The following is a 20,721-nucleotide window of genomic DNA, read 5'->3' on the forward strand; positions in this document are numbered from 1 at the left end:
GTGAATAAGGGAGGGAAAGAAAAAAAGAGAGCATGATGTGTAGGCCTACCTAATATTGAAAATATGACAAAGTAACATGAAAAGCCCATCTCAATGTGCATGTTCTTTATTTTTTTCAAGGCACACATTTCACATTTAGGCCAATCAGTCAGTCTGTGTGCTGGAGACCCCAAGCACAAGGTTTTACACAGCGTTCACGCATGGTACTACAATGATTTCAACATGGATGATAGCAATGATAATGGTAATTATGAATAAAAACAGTATAAAAGTACAAAAACAACAGGAGACTTGCTCCTCTGCAGCACAAATAAATAGTTCCACCAAAGTAACTTAAATAAATAGTAAATACTGTAACAAAATACTAGAATAGAATAATATTGATATTGCGACAAAATGATAGGGATAGCATTGACAGAGTATTCTACATTAAATGTCCTAGAAAACTATAATAGACAATTGCATTGTATACAACAATTTACATTATTGTACAAGTATGTACAACTGTGCAGAACCGTAGTATCACAATATCACAATACATAGTATTTTAAGGCTTGGGGTGTTTTTTAATTTCTTATTTATGTCACTAAAACGCTCAAACATTGTGTACCAAGGTACAGATTAAGGATCAGCTGACTCAAAAGGCTAATCCTAACAAATGTGTGCAAAGAGATTATATCAGGTCCTACATCAGTGCTTAGCAACAGGGCATACTCATAAACCTTTACCACAGTGTTAGATATACCACCTGTTATTTTTCCATGTGGGACACAGCCACTTATAGCAACTAAACCCATGGAAAAACGATCTACCCTCCTATGTTGTGTTGACATCCTGATTGAGGCTTGGTTCATAATTCTCTTAACAGTTTACAAAACCAAACAGGTGGCACATTGAACATGTTCAGAAGATTCTATGAGTAACCCTAAATCTACCAGGTAAAGTACAGCACTGTAAGAAAAATACATGTACGCTCTCCCAAGATATGCTTGCTACAAGCCAAGTATGTTTGCTACATCTACTGGCGGAAATAGGCTACTCTTTGTAAAGAGAGACAGGTTAAATAGTTGAAAATACAATCCATATCATTAGAGACTGTAAGAAGTCAGGAAGTGCTACTGTGTGGTCACCTTGTTTAGTTTGGGAGGTGGGATGAAGGGGGAGGGAGAGAACAAAATAGGAGTTGACAAGGTACAAGAAATTAAATTCACAACAATAAAGTAAGTAAAAATAATGTGACACGTTACAAAATCAAATAAATAATGACATCAAATAAATAACTTAATAAATAAATAAATACATAAATAATACAGTCAGGAACAAGGTATTTAAGAGAGAGAATGGGGTGGCAGTGACGTGTTCGTGAATATTGAAGACCATTACTGGTTGTAATAGTGTGAATATGGTGGATCCTCATAGGCTGTAGTTTGAATATGGAGCTCCCTCATTGGCTACAATGAGAATGGACGTTCAGTGACAACAGTGCAAGGTTGTAGTGTGGTTATCTTGAATCACCGTTGGTTGTAGTGCCGGTTGAAGCTAGTAGATCCTCATTGGTTGTAGTGTGGATTCTGTGTATCCCTATAGACTATAGCACTTCAGGAATCATCATTGTACTCCAGACATTTTGGACTTTGTACTGAGCACTGAGAACACTCGTTGGGCCCAATCACAGAAGAGTCTGAACTGTAGTAGCAGCTCCTGGGAAGACTGTAACACATCAAACTGGGAGGGGGGTGCAGGCGGCATCGAGGGAGAGGGAGGAGAGAGACGCTGAGCATCAACTCTCATCATCTATATATATATGAGAGAGAGATATTAGATTTCAGATTCCCTGTCTGAAGTGCTAGACTAATGTACCTCCCATCCAAGGAATGTGATGCAACAGGCCTTAATGTAATGTAATGATTGAAACTGAGTGCAAGAACTGCAGAGCTATACCATTATTAGATCATCACAGTGTAAGAACAGTAGAACGATCTGATAAAATCTCATATGTATAATATATCCAAATGATATAAATGTACTACGCTGCATACTGTATCAGCTGTATTAGTGTTGAGCAGTTACCTGATGCTCTAGCATGCTGGTGAGAGACTTGATGAGTGACATCATCTGTCCCAGTTTAGGGAGAGCAGGGTGGTGGTGTTTTCTTGATGCTCTGCTCAACCAGGCAAAATGGTGCTCAAACGACTTCAAGTCCGCGTGGAGCTGAGAGAGAGTGGGTCTCATCTAGAGGAGAGAAGAGGGGGGGGGGGGGGGGGTGAAGAAAGAGAGAGAGAGATTTAGTATCAATGTCTGGGACATGACAGAACACATCTGGAAGGCAGAAAGACATAGACACACACAACGTAAAATACATTTACCTCAAGGGAGTTGATGTCACTGGCCCTGTTGTTCATTAGTGGCAAGGACTTAAATCTATGCTGTTCTGGGTCTGTCTCGAACGCATGTTCCTTCTGTAAGAAAAACGGACAAAACAACACGCTACATCAGTCAAATACATCCTCACTAATTTACACATCCTCACAAGAGTCACGTAAGCATAAGGAAAGTATTACTCCAGAAGCACCTAGATCAGATGACTGTCTGGCCAGGACTACAGACCCTAGCTTTCCCTGAGAAAAGTGTGGTCGGGTCAGGGAGAGTTCACCCAGATCGTAACCCCGAAAACGTCAACAATAAGAGCAAGTGACCTGAAACCACAGGATGTTTTCTACTGGGAGAGGAGGAGAACAACATATGCTGTGACTAAGAGAGCTCCGAATGGGATAGACAACACAGAGCTGCAGGGAAACTCCAGGGTCGCAGCTATTAAAAAGTCTGAGATGACGTATTGCTGTGTAGTAATGTGTGTACAATCCTCAGTCTGTCTCCACTGCTCACAGCCACCACTAGGGGGAGACAGACCACATCGCAGCAGACTGGGGGGGGCACTGCTAGGGGGGGGGGGGGGGCACTGCTACTGTATCTCTGTGGGCCTTTAACAGGTGAAGAAGTGATTTATGAGTAAGAATGTAAATGACTGAGAATGACGTGAAGCTCAACAGTGACTGATGCCATGTGCGTCAGAGCACCAATCAGTGGAGAAACATAACAGCATTAGGAAAACATGATGGATGGTGGTACACAATGAGTTGTGTACACTTAATGCTTCCTCATGCTATTGTGGTGTTCTGTCCTCATTGTGCTTTTACCATTGTGTTTTGCTATTATTGTTGTTTTCCCATCTCTCTCTCTCATCCCTCCCTCACTCACTTGCTTCTCAGACCACTAATGTTTGTGGCTTAATGTTTTGTCTTTCTTTCAGAATTAATCCAATCCCACCCCTCTTATCCCTTTCACCCCTCTTTGGGTTATTTCTCCTTCTGCTCTCCTCTCTACCTTCTCTCTTACACCCTGTTACACACACACACACACACACACACACACACACACACACACACACACACACACACACACACACACACACACACACACACACACACACACACACACACACACACACACACACACACACAGACAGGCTGGTGACCACTTCTCATGCACCTCTCTCTGATCTCTTTATCTGCTCAGTCTCAGCATGTAATTCTCTCTTATCCTCCATTTCTCGTTCTCTCCATCATGACCTCACTCAACTGAACCTTGCACCCCCCCAACAATCTTTCTGAATGCAAATACTGGAATGTTATAAATCTCTGTGATTTTTATCAGGTCACTTTGCTGTGGCGACCGACAACCAAACACTAAACACCACACCTACACAACTATTTACAGCACCCTCAATGCACACACACTCTGACACACACAACACATGGACACACACACGAAAGCACACGAAAACACACAACAGACATGTAGAAACATTACACAGACACATGCACACACACACACACACACACACACAGTTTTATTGCTTTCTTGTGGGGACTTTCCGTTGAATCCAATTCTATTTTTTTCCCTAGCCTTGACCCCTGTTCAGTGGAACTCTGCACAAGAAGAAAAGAAACCAAAATAAATGCTTCATGTCATTGAAAAACAAACACAACATTTTGTCAAAGCAGCATATTGCCGTTGCTGTGCAGAGTTCTTTGATAAAGCTACTTTACTCTTCTTTGATAAAGCTACTTCCTCACATCTGGCCCCCATACTACACTATTGCTATAGCACTGTGTCCTCATACAGAGATACTGCACACACGCATGCGCACACACACACACACACTTATTGACCAATCCTCCTGCCAGAGACTAGAGTGTGTAACTATTTTCAGTTTTGTGTCTTAAACAAATGTGGTTTCTGATTTACATCATATAAAAATAGTATCTCTTGCGGTCATGAATAACCAAAGATAAGGATATGTTCTGGTTCACCTGTTCAAACACATTGCTTACAGGACACTTCCAGCACATCTGTAGGCCAAACGTACACAGCAATCATTTCCATTTCAACACAAACTCCCCAGCCACTTTTACTTGGGCATCTAGATTAGAACAACTTCAGGAAACAGCACCAGATAAGCAACAGGTGCCAATCCACATTCCATTTCCTCACAGCTAATAAACGGAGTTAATCAGTTCCAGAAATAACTATTACCGGTAGTTACATTCTATTCTCTTTGAGTGTGTGTTTTCTACTCCAGGTATAAGTTGTCCATAGGCACAGATCTAGGACCAGCGTACCTACCCCCAATCATAACCCTTAGCATTAACACTAAACTGACCTGAGATCAGTGTCTAGAGGCAAAGTTAGTCGGTCCTGTCTGGATTAAGGCTGACCTCACATAGGGAAATCTCTACTGACGCTTGCCCTGACTGTCCCACTCACACAGCTAAGGGACTCTTAATACACTGGCTGACACAACACAAGCAGGTTAACGTAGCCAGGAGAATAAGACATCTAAGTCAACTGTCCAGAGTTGTATTGCATCACAGTCAGGGAGAGTGAGGCAGAAGGAGCATGGCTTCTTATGACTGCTCTATGCAATCACTATAGTAGTCATTAAGGGGTCATAAAGGTGAGCTATTGGACAACAACCCCAGCCAGTCTCTTTTCATGTGCCTCAGGTAACTGGTCATGGCATGATCACCACCACACAATCAATACAGTACCCAGATCAGCATAGCAATCTCCCCATCCTGACATCAGAAGTGAGTACAGTAACATTCCACTCACCAATAGATCTGCTGTGATCTGCCTCAGATTCTTCGTCTGATTGGCCAATCTATTCAGTTCGTGCACGACGTTCGGCCGCCGGTAGGGGGCGGGGACGGCAGACGTAAATAAAGGAAGCTGGGCCAATAGCAGCGAGAGCAACAGAGAGGAGGAGGAGTCGACAAGCACTGCAGGGTGGGAGGAAACGGAAGCAATTATTAGGTTTATATGACCGCGGAGAAGTGCTGTCATGTCGATATAATGATAATGACCTCGGGGTACGGCTGTCAACTCTCCAGAGATATTGCACCATAATGTAAACATAAACCCAGACTTGGCAGTGGAATCCTTCAGAGTTGCACAAAGCAGAGTCATGTTTTCACAGGTTACATGAACATCTATCTAAATCATTCCATCCTATGACTCATAATATCATTAACAATGACAACACCTTCACAGTTATCCACTTTCCTGAATGCCTCTAAATATCACACCTGCAATACGACACATCAGTTGTTGGATGTGACCAGAGTCCTAAATGCAAATCACTTGACCTAAATCATTACATGCTATGACACACTATAATACTATGTTGATCTTCACAATTATCGACTTTCATGAACGCCTCCAATTGTCACACCTGCAATAGTATACATCAGTTGTTGGATGACATAAATTACATAGCCTAAACCAAGACAGTTCTGTAACAGTAAGCTCATTCATTCCTTCTCTTTCAAGTTCAAATACAAGGTAAAGAAAGTCCCAATTGCTGCTGAAATGATAAGTGCCTGTGTAATTACAGGAGAACCACAAGAAGCACAAGCCAGGACTCAGGAGAGCATCACTCCTTGTTCAAACTTTAACCACCTGCTGGTATAAGACGTCAGTGTCTAGGCTTCTTGAAACAAATGGATGGTGGTCACTGAACATGGCAATCTTAGCTGCAATTAATTAAGTAACATTTGCATGCTCAGTAATTGCATTTGAATATGGAATAGCCCAATCAATGATCATACCCTGAGAATCGTGACAGCATATTATTATGCCAACATATTAGACATAGGCTTAACTAAACAAGACAAGTTAGAGAAAAAGGATGATAATAATAAGAAAATTCAGAAACAATTGAAAGAATAATCAGGCACTTACATTTCATATTTGTTCGTGTACAAGAAATAAATGCACGACTTACAATAAATAAATAGTTAAAATAATGTAAGAAAATTAATAAATAAATCGAACTCCAGAAATTGTCACGTGCTCCAGTTTCTTCTCCCTTTCACACTCCGCGAAAAGAGTGGAGGCAAGAGATTGCAGAAAAGGAAAAGAACGAGAGAATGAATGAATGAAAAAGTAGAGGAATGAGGGCGAACTATCCAATAAAGAAATAAAATACAATGCCTCCAAACTTTTTGTTCAGTAAAGTTTGAGTTTAGTTTTAGTAATGAACTGATAGTAACGATAGACAGACACTCAGACAAATGGTTAGGGAGGGATAGACGGATGAGTGCAGAGAGAGGGATGCGAGTGTGTGGAAGTCAAATTTTCGCGCAGTGAAATGTTTAGGCTTGTTTTAAACGTCCTTTTATAAAGACTGGGCTGTATGACACATCGACTGAGTCACCGACATTCATTCATAAAAACACACGTGCTCCCTCTTTCCTCCTCCCCTCCCTCCCAGAGCTGTCTCTCCCTTAGCACATTTTTCAAAATGTTCCGTTGTTTTTTCTGTCTGTATCACTTTCTCTCGTCCATCCTGTCCCTATCTCCAGTAGTCTACACTTCCTCCGTCGCACCCCGCTACCTATTTATCAGTCCATCTACCTCTTTCTATCTTTCCATCTCCAAATCTCTTCCCCTCTCTCTATCACTGCAGAAGTTTAAAAAGACCATTGTTTAATTTTATATCAGCCTATCTCCAGTCCTGTATCCTTTATACAGTGGATCTACCTTGTTTTCTCTCTCCCTCTCATTGTTTATTGTGTTTCTCTGAGTGTTAAAAATGCTTTTTGACTGTGGCTTTACAGTAGGACTCTGCTCCATATGGCACGTTCCCCACTTCATAGTTCATACACAGAGAAAACACCTCTCTCACCCCCCCACTCTCCTTTTTTTCAGACAGCCACTCCTGAGACATCATCCTGTTATTTCCACTTTCCCCCTTCTTTTTTCTCTCCCTCTCTCCCTCTCCATGGTAAAGGAAAGAGTGAGAGACAGAGCGGGACGGGAGAGAGGTGTTGTCCAGAAGGGGCCTAGTGTTGCATAGAAACAGTGACAGGACTCTAGTCCAGTAACACAGTGTCAGGGAGGGGAAATAAGATGGGGTTAAAACAGTACACACACACACACATAAACCAACAAAAGGATAAAATGCTTAGGAGGTGTGGGTCTTCAAGGGAGAACATCAGACACACTAATAATGATGTGGGTAGTGGGTACAAGTGTTAAGTGATGGGCCTACACACACACACACACACACACACACACGGATACACAAATAAACACACTGACACTTATGAGGGCATAGTGGTGAGGAGGCTGGGTGGTAGAGGTGTGGGAAACAAGTAGTATTCTCTTTTCCTGGGTCAACAGCAGACAAGAAAAGAGAGGAGAGGAGAAGGGGAGAGGAGGAGGAGGAAATGGATGAATGTGGTGGACCGAGGGAGATATTGACACACTCACTCTTTTTAATTTCCCACATCAAAGGGCTGTTTGAAGACACAGCTGGGGTAAGAAGAAAAGAAAGAGTGAAGTTAGTCACTCTCCCTCCCTAGTTCCCTCTCTCTCCTTCTCTCCGTCTGCCTACCATGATGGGGGTCTCCTGGGTGGTTCTGAGGCACTGAGAGTCTGTTAGACAATCTGCCAGTGGTGATCACTCATATCACTCATACACATTGTCACTCTATGTGTGTGTGTGAGTGAGAGGGAGGGAGTGCCCATGTATGCAGTGTGTGAGTGAGAGGGAGGGAGTGCACATGTGTGTGTGTGTGTGTGTGTGTGTGTGTGTGTGTGTGTGTGTGTGTGTGTGTGAGAGGGAGGGAGTGCACATGTATGCAGTGTGTGTTTGTGTGTGTGTGTGTGTGTGTGTTTGTATGCTCATGGGGAAAGAAGGCCTCTGTGCCATGGTGTGTGTGTGTGTGTGTTAGGAGAAGGGGTAGTGTGTGTGTGTGTGTGTGTGTGTGTGTGTGTGTGTGTGTGTGTGTGTGTGTGTGTGTGTGTGTGTGTGTGTGTGTGTGTGTGTGTGTGTGTGTGTGTGTGTGTGTGTGTGTGTGTGTGTGTGTGTGAATGTGAGTGTGTGTGCATGTGTGTGGGTAATTAGTAGGCTGGTGGTGTGAATGTGGTGTATATATGTACAATAATATTAAGTGTTTGTGTGTTTGTGTGTGTGTGTGTTTGTGTGTGCTACCCATTACATCACCAATGTGTATAAACCACCGGAGGAGGAGTAGCAGAGTGAGACACTGAATTAAACCTCCAACACATCAGAGAGAACGGAACCTGTGACATGGTCTATACCAGCCGTGTGTGTGTTTGTTAAAATGTTAGACATCAGAGGAACCTGTGACATGGTCTATACCAGCCGTGTGTGTGTGTGTGTTAAAATGTTAGACATCAGAGGAACCTGTGACATGGTCTATACCAGCCGTGTGTGTGTGTGTTAAAATGTTAGACATCAGAGGAACCTGTGACATGGTCTATACCAGCCGTGTGTGTGTGTGTTAAAATGTTAGACATCAGAGGAACCTGTGACATGGTCTATACCAGCCGTGTGTGTGTGTGTTAAAATGTTAGACATCAGAGGAACCTGTGACATGGTCTATACCAGCCGTGTGTGTGTGTGTTAAAATGTTAGACATCAGAGGAACCTGTGACATGGTCTATACCAGCCGTGTGTGTGTGTGTTAAAATGTTAGACATCAGAGGAACCTGTGACATGGTCTATACCAGCCGTGTGTGTGTGTGTGTTAAAATGTTAGACATCAGAGGAACCTGTGACATGGTCTATACCAGCCGTGTGTGTGTGTGTGTTAAAATGTTAGACATCAGAGGAACCTGTGTCACGGCGTACTACAGCCCTCCCTATGTCTGTGACTGTGTCACGGCGTACTACAGCCCTCCCTATGTCTGTGACTGTGTCACGGCGTACTACAGCCCTCCCTATGTCTGTGACTGTGTCACGGCGTACTACAGCCCTCCCTATGTCTGTGACTGTGTCACGGCGTACTACAGCCCTCCCTATGTCTGTGACTGTGTCACGGTGTACTACAGCCCTCCCTATGTCTGTGACTGTGTCACGGCGTACTACAGCCCTCCCTATGTCTGTGACTGTGTCACGGCGTACTACAGCCCTCCCTATGTCTGTGACTGTGTCACGGTGTACTACAGCCCTCCCCATGTCTGTGACTGTGTCACGGCGTACTACAGCCCTCCCTATGTCTGTGACTGTGTCACGGCGTACTACAGCCCTCCCTATGTCTGTGACTGTGTCACGGCGTACTACAGCCCTCCCTATGTCTGTGACTGTGTCACGGCGTACTACAGCCCTCCCTATGTCTGTGACTGTGTCACGGCGTACTACAGCCCTCCCTATGTCTGTGACTGTGTCACGGCGTACTACAGCCCTCCCTATGTCTGTGACTGTGTCACGGCGTACTACAGCCCTCCCTATGTCTGTGACTGTGTCACGGCGTACTACAGCCCTCCCTATGTCTGTGACTGTGTCACGGCGTACTACAGCCCTCCCTATGTCTGTGCCTGTGTCCGTGTGTGTATGAAACATTAGTAAGACATCAGAGAGTGAGAGGAGGGAACCTGTGACATGGCCTTCCTCTGCCCTTCTGGCCAGACAAACCTGACTCACTTAGTCCAACTTTACTGGGTTAGTCAATCTTTGCGTAGCCCTGACAAACCCTGGCGCCGTGTAGTTCTGCACGCCACTGACTCTTACATGGTTTCCTCACTGTCATATGAAGCCTTTTGATGGGTCAGAGTGTCTGCTGGGTTTGATACTTGCGCTCTGATTGGCTGGGAGCTGGACTTGATCATCCCTGGTATACAATAAGGGCACATTTGAATAATTTCATAATATTTATCATACTTTTTTACATTTACATACATTTGAATATGTTGGTATTGTCCAAATAACCCTTCTGGTATTATAATTGGTTTATATAGTGTAAAACTCCTGTTCTAAATGACACCATTGGTTACTGCATGTCTACTGTAAGTGACTGTAGTGTAATGAAGGTGAAGGTTAAGGCTCTGATCCTGCCTACCTCACAGCCTTGGATGTGTAAACAGAGGGAATGTTGAATATGACGCAACGCTGGAAACACAGGAAGCTCCAATGGCAAACGTGATTTTGGGAGTCAATCATTTCATCATGCTGATGTTGCTCCACCATTTCCTCCTCCAGAGAATTCCACCAAGCTGTATAATAAACAGCGTTTACGCTCAAAGGGAACGGATGAGAGGCCGACATAGTATCCTACTGTTAATGTTTACTCTACTATGTCTGGGTAGATGGACAACCCCTTAACTCTCTCCATAACCTCCGCCTCACTCCTCTCATCCCTCCCTCCATCCTTCCATTCCTGCCTCAGAGTGCATGATTCCAGTAGGGCATCCTATCTGACCAACTGTCCTGGTAACCCTAACTCACCACCCCCCTACACACACCATAATTTCCCCCCCTACCCCCTCTCCCCACATGCCCTTTATGCATCTACGTACGTCAAAGAGCGAGTGAGTGTGTTGATGTTTTTTTGGGAAAAAAATAATGAACTAGTGACACACGGGGAGGATAGTCATTGGGCAATAAAGTGACGTCTCTCACTCTCTCTTTCTCACAGTCAGTGATCACGGTTAATGTACTGTTGTCTTCCTTCCAAGAGATATATGACAATCCACCCCCCTCTCCTCCTCCACCTCCTACCCCCCTGCTCCCGCCCATTCACCCCTCTTCACCTCTGCCTAGTTAAGTTAGGAAAATGATTTTCAAATTATGCGTATCAATTGCTCTTTTCCTTTCCATTTGTCTCTCTCTGCCTTCTACATGCAGATATGACTGTGTTGTGTTGTCCTGTGTTGAGTTGTGTTGTGTTGGGTTGTCCTGTGTTGTGTTGTCTTGTGTTGTGTTGTCCTGTGCTGTGTTGGGTTGTCCTGTGTTGTGTTGGGTTGTGTTGTGTTGTCCTGTGCTGTGCTGTGTTGTGTTGTCCTGTGTTGTGTTGAGTTGTCCTGTGCTGTGTTGGGTTGTCCTGTGTTGTGTAGTCCTGTATTGGGTTGTCCTGTATTGTGTTGTGTTGTCCTGTATTGTGTTGTGTTGTCCTGTATTGGGTTGTGTTGTCCTGTATTGGGTTGTGTTGTCCTGTAATGTGTTGTCCTGTATTGTGTTATGTTGTATTGTGTTGTGTTGTATTGTGTTATGTAGTCCTGTATTGTGTTATGTTGTATTGTATTGTGTTGTCCTGTATTGTGTTGTGTTGTATTGGGTTGTGTTGTCCTGTATTGGGTTGTCCTGTGTTGTGTTGTCCTGTATTGTGTTGTGTTGTCCTGTATTGTGTTGTGTTGTCCTGTATTGTGTTGTGTTGTATTGTGTTATGTAGTCCTGTATTGTGTTATGTTGTATTGTATTGTGTTGTCCTGTATTGTGTTGTGTTGTATTGGGTTGTGTTGTCCTGTATTGGGTTGTCCTGTATTGTGTTATGTTGTCCTGCATTGTGTTGTGTAGTCCTGTATTGGGTTGTGTAGTCCTGTATTGTGTTGTCCTGTATTGTGTTGTGTTGTCCTGTATTGTGTTGTGTTGTCCTGTATTGTGTTATGTTGTCCTGTATTGTGTTGTGTTGTCCTGTATTGTGTTATGTTGTCCTGTGTTGTGTTGTCCTGTATTGGGTTGTGTTGTCCTGTGTTGTGTTGTCCTGTATTGTGTTGTGTTGTATTGTGTTGTGTTGGGTTGTCCTGTGTTGTGTTGTCTTGTGTTGTGTTGTCCTGTGCTGTGTTGGGTTGTCCTGTGTTGTGTTGGGTTGTGTTGTGTTGTCCTGTGCTGTGCTGTGTTGTGTTGTCCTGTGTTGTGTTGAGTTGTCCTGTGCTGTGTTGGGTTGTCCTGTGTTGTGTAGTCCTGTATTGGGTTGTCCTGTATTGTGTTGTGTTGTCCTGTATTGTGTTGTGTTGTCCTGTATTGGGTTGTGTTGTCCTGTATTGGGTTGTGTTGTCCTGTAATGTGTTGTCCTGTATTGTGTTATGTTGTATTGTGTTGTGTTGTATTGTGTTATGTAGTCCTGTATTGTGTTATGTTGTATTGTATTGTGTTGTCCTGTATTGTGTTGTGTTGTATTGGGTTGTGTTGTCCTGTATTGGGTTGTCCTGTGTTGTGTTGTCCTGTATTGTGTTGTGTTGTCCTGTATTGTGTTGTGTTGTCCTGTATTGTGTTGTGTTGTATTGTGTTATGTAGTCCTGTATTGTGTTATGTTGTATTGTATTGTGTTGTCCTGTATTGTGTTGTGTTGTATTGGGTTGTGTTGTCCTGTATTGGGTTGTCCTGTATTGTGTTATGTTGTCCTGCATTGTGTTGTGTAGTCCTGTATTGGGTTGTGTAGTCCTGTATTGTGTTGTCCTGTATTGTGTTGTGTTGTCCTGTATTGTGTTGTGTTGTCCTGTATTGTGTTATGTTGTCCTGTATTGTGTTGTGTTGTCCTGTATTGTGTTATGTTGTCCTGTGTTGTGTTGTCCTGTATTGGGTTGTGTTGTCCTGTGTTGTGTTGTCCTGTATTGTGTTGTGTTGTATTGTGTTGTGTTGTCCTGTATTTACATTTACATTTTACATTTAAGTCATTTAGCAGACGCTCTTATCCAGAGCGACTTACAAATTGGAAAGTTCATACATATTCATCCTGGTCCCCCCGTGGGAATTGAACCCTGGTCCCCCCGTGGGAATTGAACCCACAACCCTGGCGTTGCAAGCGCCATGCTCTACCAACTGAGCCACACGGGACCACGTATGGTCCCGTGGGACCACTGTATTGGGACCACTGTATTGTGTGGTGTTGTCCTGTATTGGGTTGTGTTGTCCTGTATTGTGTGGTGTTGTCCTGTATTGGGTTGTGTTGTCCTGTATTGGGTTGTGTTGTCCTGTGTTGTGTTGTGTTGTCCTGTGTTGTGTTATGTTGTCCTGTATTGGGTTGTGTTGTCCTGTATTGGGTTGTGTTGTCCTGTATTGGGTTGTGTTGTCCTGTATTGTGTTATGTTGTCCTGTGTTGTGTTGTGTTGTCCTGTATTGGGTTTTGTTGTCCTGTATTGGGTTGTGTTGTCCTGTATTGTGTTGTGTTGTCCTGTATTGTGTTGTGTTGTCCTGTATTGTGTTATGTTGTCCTGTGTTGTGTTGTCCTGTATTGTGTTGTGTTGTCCTGTATTGTGTTGTGTTGTCCTGTATTGGGTTGTGTTGTCCTGTATTGGGTTGTGTTGTCCTGTATTGGGTTGTGTTGTCCTGTATTGTGTTGTGTTGTCCTGTATTGTGTTGTGTTGTCCTGTGTTGTGTTGTGTTGTCCTGTATTGGGTTTTGTTGTCCTGTATTGTGTTGTGTTGTCCTGTATTGGGTTGTGTAGTCCTGTATTGTGTTGTCCTGTATTGTGTTGTGTTGTCCTGTATTGTGTTGAGTTGTCCTGTATTGTGTTATGTTGTCCTGTGTTGTGTTGTCCTGTATTGTGTTGTGTTGTATTGTGTTGTGTTGTCCTGTATTGGGTTGTGTTGTCCTGTATTGGGTTGTGTTGTCCTGTATTGTGTTGTGTTGTCCTGTATTGTGTTATGTTGTCCTGTGTTGTGTTGTGTTGTCCTGTATTGGGTTTTGTTGTCCTGTATTGGGTTGTGTTGTCCTGTATTGTGTTGTGTTGTCCTGTATTGTGTTGTGTTGTCCTGTATTGTGTTGTGTTGTCCTGTATTGTGTTGTGTTGTCCTGTATTGGGTTGTGTAGTCCTGTATTGTGTTGTCCTGTATTGGGTTGTGTTGTCCTGTATTGTGTTGTGTTGTCCTGTATTGTGTTGTGTTGTCCTGTGTTGTGTTGTCCTGTATTGTGTTGTGTTGTCCTGTATTGTGTTGTGTTGTCCTGTATTGGGTTGTGTTGTCCTGTATTGGGTTGTGTTGTCCTGTATTGTGTTGTGTTGTCCTGTATTGTGTTGTGTTGTCCTGTGTTGTGTTGTGTTGTCCTGTATTGGGTTTTGTCGTCCTGTATTGTGTTGTGTTGTCCTGTATTGGGTTGTGTAGTCCTGTATTGTGTTGTCCTGTATTGTGTTGTGTTGTCCTGTATTGTGTTGAGTTGTCCTGTATTGTGTTATGTTGTCCTGTGTTGTGTTGTCCTGTATTGTGTTGTGTTGTCCTGTATTGGGTTGTGTTGTCCTGTATTGGGTTGTGTTGTCCTGTATTGGGTTGTGTTGTCCTGTATTGTGTTATGTTGTCCTGTGTTGTGTTGTGTTGTCCTGTATTGGGTTTTGTTGTCCTGTATTGGGTTGTGTTGTCCTGTATTGGGTTGTGTTGTCCTGTATTGTGTTGTGTTGTCCTGTATTGTGTTGTGTTGTCCTGTATTGTGTTGTGTTGTCCTGTATTGTGTTGTGTTGTCCTGTATTGTGTTGTGTTGTCCTGTATTGTGTTGTCCTGTATTGGGTTGTGTTGTCCTGTATTGTGTTGTCCTGTATTGGGTTGTGTAGTCCTGTATTGTGTAGTCCTGTATTGTGTTGTGTTGTCCTGTATTGGGTTGTGTTGTCCTGTATTGGGTTGTGTAGTCCTGTATTGTGTTGTCCTGTATTGTGTTGTGTTGTCCTGTATTGTGTTGTGTTGTCCTGTATTGTGTTATGTTGTCCTGTGTTGTGTTGTCCTGTATTGTGTTGTGTTGTCTTGTGTTGTGTTGTCCTGTATTGTGTTGTGTTGTCCTGTATTGGGTTGTCCTGTATTGGGTTGTGTTGTCCTGTATTGGGTTGTGTTGTCCTGTATTGGGTTGTGTTGTCCTGTATTGGGTTGTGTTGTCCTGTATTGTGTTGTGTTGTCCTGTATTGTGTTGTGTTGTCCTGTATTGTGTTGTGTTGTCCTGTATTGGGTTGTGTTGTCCTGTATTGGGTTGTGTTGTCCTGTATTGTGTTGTGTTGTCCTGTGTTGTGTTGTGTTGTCCTGTGTTGTGTTGTGTTGTCCTGTGTTGTGTTGTGTTGTCCTGTATTGGGTTTTGTTGTCCTGTATTGGGTTGTGTTGTCCTGTATTGTGTTGTCCTGTATTGTGTTGTGTTGTCCTGTATTGTGTTGTGTTGTCCTGTATTGTGTTGTGTTGTCCTGTATTGGGTTGTGTTGTCCTGTATTGGGTTGTGTAGTCCTGTATTGTGTTGTCCTGTATTGGGTTGTGTTGTCCTGTATTGTGTTGTCCTGTATTGGGTTGTGTAGTCCTGTATTGTGTTGTCCTGTATTGTGTTGTGTTGTCCTGTATTGTGTTGTGTTGTCCTGTATTGGGTTGTCCTGTATTGTGTTGTGTTGTATTGGGTTGTGTTGTCCTGTATTGGGTTGTCCTGTATTGTGTTATGTTGTCCTGCATTGTGTTGTGTAGTCCTGTATTGTGTTGTGTTGTCCTGTATTGGGTTGTGTTGTCCTGTATTGGGTTGTCCTGTATTGTGTTATGTTTTCCTGTATTGTGTTGTGTAGTCCTGTATTGTGTTGTGTTGTCCTGTATTGTGTTGTGTAGTCCTGTATTGTGTTGTGTTGTCCTGTATTGTGTTGTGTTGTCCTGTATTGGGTTGTCCTGTATTGTGTTATGTTGTCCTGTATTGTGTTGTGTTGTCCTGTATTGGGTTGTGTTGTCCTGTATTGGGTTGTGTAGTCCTGTATTGTGTTGTCCTGTATTGTGTTGTGTTGTCCTGTATTGTGTTGTGTTGTCCTGTGTTGTGTTGTGTTGTCCTGTATTGGGTTTTGTTGTCCTGTATTGTGTTGTGTTGTCCTGTATTGGGTTGTGTAGTCCTGTATTGTGTTGTCCTGTATTGTGTTGTGTTGTCCTGTATTGTGTTGAGTTGTCCTGTATTGTGTTATGTTGTCCTGTGTTGTGTTGTCCTGTATTGTGTTGTGTTGTATTGTGTTGTGTTGTCCTGTATTGGGTTGTGTTGTCCTGTATTGGGTTGTGTTGTCCTGTATTGTGTTGTGTTGTCCTGTATTGTGTTATGTTGTCCTGTGTTGTGTTGTGTTGTCCTGTATTGGGTTTTGTTGTCCTGTATTGGGTTGTGTTGTCCTGTATTGTGTTGTGTTGTCCTGTATTGTGTTGTGTTGTCCTGTATTGTGTTGTGTTGTCCTGTATTGTGTTGTGTTGTCCTGTATTGGGTTGTGTAGTCCTGTATTGTGTTGTCCTGTATTGGGTTGTGTTGTCCTGTATTGTGTTGTGTTGTCCTGTATTGTGTTGTGTTGTCCTGTGTTGTGTTGTCCTGTATTGTGTTGTGTTGTCCTGTATTGGGTTGTGTTGTCCTGTATTGGGTTGTGTTGTCCTGTATTGTGTTGTGTTGTCCTGTATTGTGTTGTGTTGTCCTGTGTTGTGTTGTGTTGTCCTGTATTGGGTTTTGTCGTCCTGTATTGTGTTGTGTTGTCCTGTATTGGGTTGTGTAGTCCTGTATTGTGTTGTCCTGTATTGTGTTGTGTTGTCCTGTATTGTGTTGAGTTGTCCTGTATTGTGTTATGTTGTCCTGTGTTGTGTTGTCCTGTATTGTGTTGTGTTGTCCTGTATTGGGTTGTGTTGTCCTGTATTGGGTTGTGTTGTCCTGTATTGGGTTGTGTTGTCCTGTATTGTGTTATGTTGTCCTGTGTTGTGTTGTGTTGTCCTGTATTGGGTTTTGTTGTCCTGTATTGGGTTGTGTTGTCCTGTATTGGGTTGTGTTGTCCTGTATTGTGTTGTGTTGTCCTGTATTGTGTTGTGTTGTCCTGTATTGTGTTGTGTTGTCCTGTATTGTGTTGTGTTGTCCTGTATTGTGTTGTGTTGTCCTGTATTGTGTTGTCCTGTATTGGGTTGTGTTGTCCTGTATTGTGTTGTCCTGTATTGGGTTGTGTAGTCCTGTATTGTGTAGTCCTGTATTGTGTTGTGTTGTCCTGTATTGGGTTGTGTTGTCCTGTATTGGGTTGTGTAGTCCTGTATTGTGTTGTCCTGTATTGTGTTGTGTTGTCCTGTATTGTGTTGTGTTGTCCTGTATTGTGTTATGTTGTCCTGTGTTGTGTTGTCCTGTATTGTGTTGTGTTGTCTTGTGTTGTGTTGTCCTGTATTGTGTTGTGTTGTCCTGTATTGGGTTGTCCTGTATTGGGTTGTGTTGTCCTGTATTGGGTTGTGTTGTCCTGTATTGGGTTGTGTTGTCCTGTATTGGGTTGTGTTGTCCTGTATTGTGTTGTGTTGTCCTGTATTGTGTTGTGTTGTCCTGTATTGGGTTGTGTTGTCCTGTATTGGGTTGTGTTGTCCTGTATTGTGTTGTGTTGTCCTGTGTTGTGTTGTGTTGTCCTGTGTTGTGTTGTCCTGTATTGTGTTGTGTTGTCCTGTATTGTGTTATGTTGTCCTGTGTTGTGTTGTGTTGTCCTGTATTGGGTTTTGTTGTCCTGTATTGGGTTGTGTTGTCCTGTATTGTGTTGTGTTGTCCTGTATTGTGTTGTCCTGTATTGTGTTGTGTTGTCCTGTATTGTGTTGTGTTGTCCTGTATTGTGTTGTGTTGTCCTGTATTGGGTTGTGTTGTCCTGTATTGGGTTGTGTAGTCCTGTATTGTGTTGTCCTGTATTGGGTTGTGTTGTCCTGTATTGTGTTGTCCTGTATTGGGTTGTGTAGTCCTGTATTGTGTTGTCCTGTATTGTGTTGTGTTGTCCTGTATTGGGTTGTCCTGTATTGTGTTATGTTGTCCTGTATTGTGTTGTGTTGTCCTGTATTGGGTTGTGTTGTCCTGTATTGGGTTGTGTAGTCCTGTATTGTGTTGTCCTGTATTGTGTTGTGTTGTCCTGTATTTTGTTGTGTTGTATTGGGTTGTGTTGTCCTGTATTGGGTTGTCCTGTATTGTGTTATGTTGTCCTGCATTGTGTTGTGTAGTCCTGTATTGTGTTGTGTTGTCCTGTATTGGGTTGTGTTGTCCTGTATTGGGTTGTCCTGTATTGTGTTATGTTGTCCTGTATTGTGTTGTCCTGTATTGTGTTGTGTTGTCCTGTATTGTGTTGTGTTGTCCTGTATTGTGTTGTGTTGTCCTGTATTGTGTTGTCCTGTATTGTGTTGTGTTGTCCTGTATTGTGTTGTGTTGTCCTGTATTGTGTTGTGTTGTCCTGTATTGTGTTGTGTTGTCCTGTATTGTGTTGTGTTGTCCTGTATTGTGTTGTGTTGTCCTGTATTGGGTTGTGTTGTCCTGTATTGGGTTGTGTTGTCCTGTATTGGGTTGTGTTGTCCTGTATTGTGTTGTGTTGTCCTGTATTGTGTTGTGTTGTCCTGTGTTGTGTTGTGTTGTCCTGTATTGGGTTTTGTTGTCCTGTATTGTGTTGTGTTGTCCTGTATTGGGTTGTGTAGTCCTGTATTGTGTTGTCCTGTATTGTGTTGTGTTGTCCTGTATTGTGTTGAGTTGTCCTGTATTGTGTTATGTTGTCCTGTGTTGTGTTGTCCTGTATTGTGTTGTGTTGTATTGTGTTGTGTTGTCCTGTATTGTGTTGTGTTGTCCTGTATTGGGTTGTGTTGTCCTGTATTGGGTTGTGTTGTCCTGTATTGTGTTGTCCTGTATTGTGTTATGTTGTCCTGTATTGGGTTGTGTTGTCCTGTATTGGGTTGTGTTGTCCTGTATTGTGTTGTCCTGTATTGTGTTATGTTGTCCTGTATTGGGTTGTGTTGTCCTGTATTGGGTTGTGTTGTCCTGTATTGTGTTGTGTTGTCCTGTATTGTGTTATGTTGTCCTGTGTTGTGTTGTGTTGTCCTGTATTGGGTTTTGTTGTCCTGTATTGTGTTGTGTTGTCCTGTATTGTGTTGTGTTGTCCTGTATTGTGTTGTGTTGTCCTGTATTGTGTTGTGTTGTCCTGTATTGGGTTGTGTAGTCCTGTATTGTGTTGTCCTGTATTGGGTTGTGTTGTCCTGTATTGTGTTGTGTTGTCCTGTATTGTGTTGTGTTGTCCTGTATTGTGTTATGTTGTCCTGTGTTGTGTTGTCCTGTATTGTGTTGTGTTGTCCTGTATTGTGTTGTGTTGTCCTGTATTGGGTTGTGTTGTCCTGTATTGGGTTGTGTTGTCCTGTATTGGGTTGTGTTGTCCTGTATTGTGTTGTGTTGTGTGGTTGTCCTGTATTGTGTTTGTTTTGTCCCTGTGTTGTGGTTGTGTGCCTTGATTGGGTTTTGTCGTCCTGTATTGTGTTGTGTTGTCCTGTATTGGGTTGTGTAGTACCCTGTTTTGTGTTGTCCCTTTATTGTGTTGTTTGTCCTGTATTGTGTTGAGTTGTCTGTTTGTGTTAGGTTGGTCCTGTGTTGTGTTTGTTCCTGTATTGTTTTTGTTTGTCCTGTATTGGTTGTGTTGTCCTGTATTGGGGTTGTGTTTTGTCCTGTATTGGGTTGTGTTGTCCTGTATTGTTTTATGTTTGTCCTGTGTTGTGTTGTCCTGTAGATGGGTTTTTGTTGTCCTGTATTGTGTTGTGTTCTATCCTGTATTGGGTTGTGTTGTACCGTATTGGGTTGTGTTGTCCTGTATTGTGTTGTGTTTTCCTGTATTGTGTTTGTGTTGTCCCTGTATTGTGTTGTGTTGTACTTTATTGTGTGTCCTTATTGGTTGTGTTGTCCTGTATTGTGTTGGTCCTGTTATGGGTTGTGTAGTCCTGTATTGTGTTGTCCGTATTGTGTTGTGTTGTCCTGTATGTGTTGTGTTTTGTCCTGTATTGTGTTTGTGTTGTCCTGTAATTGGGGTGTGTTGGCTTATTGGTTGTGTAGTCCTGTATTGTGTTGTCCTGTATTGTGTTGTGTTGTCCTGTATTGGGTTGTCCTGTATGTGTTATGTTGTCCTGTATTGTGTTGTGTTGTCCTGTATTGGGTTGTGTTGTCCTGTATTGGGTTGTGTAGTCCTGTATTGTGTTGTCCTGTATTGTGTTGTGTTGTCCTGTATTTTGTTTGTGTTGTATTGGGTTGTGTTGTCCTGTATTGGTTTGTCCTGTATTGTGTTATTGTCCTGCATTGTGTTGTGTAGTCTGTATTGTGTTGTTGTCCTGTATTGGGTTGTGTGTCCTGTATTGGGTTGTCCTGTATTGTGTTATGTTGTCCTGTATTGTGTTGTCCCTGTATTGTGTTGTGTTGTCCTGTATTGTGTTGTGTTGTCCTGTATTGTGTTGTGTTGTCCTGTATTGTGTTGTCCTGTATTGTGTTTGTGTTGTCCTGTATTGTGTTGTGTTGTCCTGTATTGTATTGTGTTGTCCTGTATTGTGTTGTGTTGTCCTGTATTGTGTTGTGTTGTCCTGTATTGTGTTGTGTTGTCCTGTATTGGGTTGTGTTGTCCTGTATTGGGTTGTGTTGTCCTGTATTGGGTTGTGTTGTCCTGTATTGTGTTGTGTGTCCTGTATTGTGTTGTGTTGTCCTGTGTT

The 20,721-nt window shown here is 42.8% G+C and overlaps 1 protein-coding gene across 1 annotated transcript; it reads right to left on the reverse strand.

Moving 5' to 3' along the window:
* Positions 1 to 103: 103 nt before the first annotated feature.
* On the reverse strand, positions 104 to 5,664 carry LOC120047302 (interleukin-11-like). Its single transcript, XM_038992827.1, has 5 exons — positions 5,649 to 5,664; positions 5,176 to 5,342; positions 2,367 to 2,459; positions 2,071 to 2,232; positions 104 to 1,794 (listed from the first exon to the last, which is right to left on the reverse strand). Exons 1-5 carry the CDS (start codon positions 5,662 to 5,664, stop codon positions 1,609 to 1,611), a joined length of 624 nt encoding a protein of 207 aa, XP_038848755.1. The 3' UTR covers positions 104 to 1,608.
* Positions 5,665 to 20,721: the final 15,057 nt, after the last annotated feature.

The sequence above is a fragment of the Salvelinus namaycush genome, chromosome 5 (assembly GCF_016432855.1).
Source record: "Salvelinus namaycush isolate Seneca chromosome 5, SaNama_1.0, whole genome shotgun sequence".
Taxonomy (NCBI): Eukaryota; Metazoa; Chordata; class Actinopteri; order Salmoniformes; family Salmonidae; genus Salvelinus; species Salvelinus namaycush.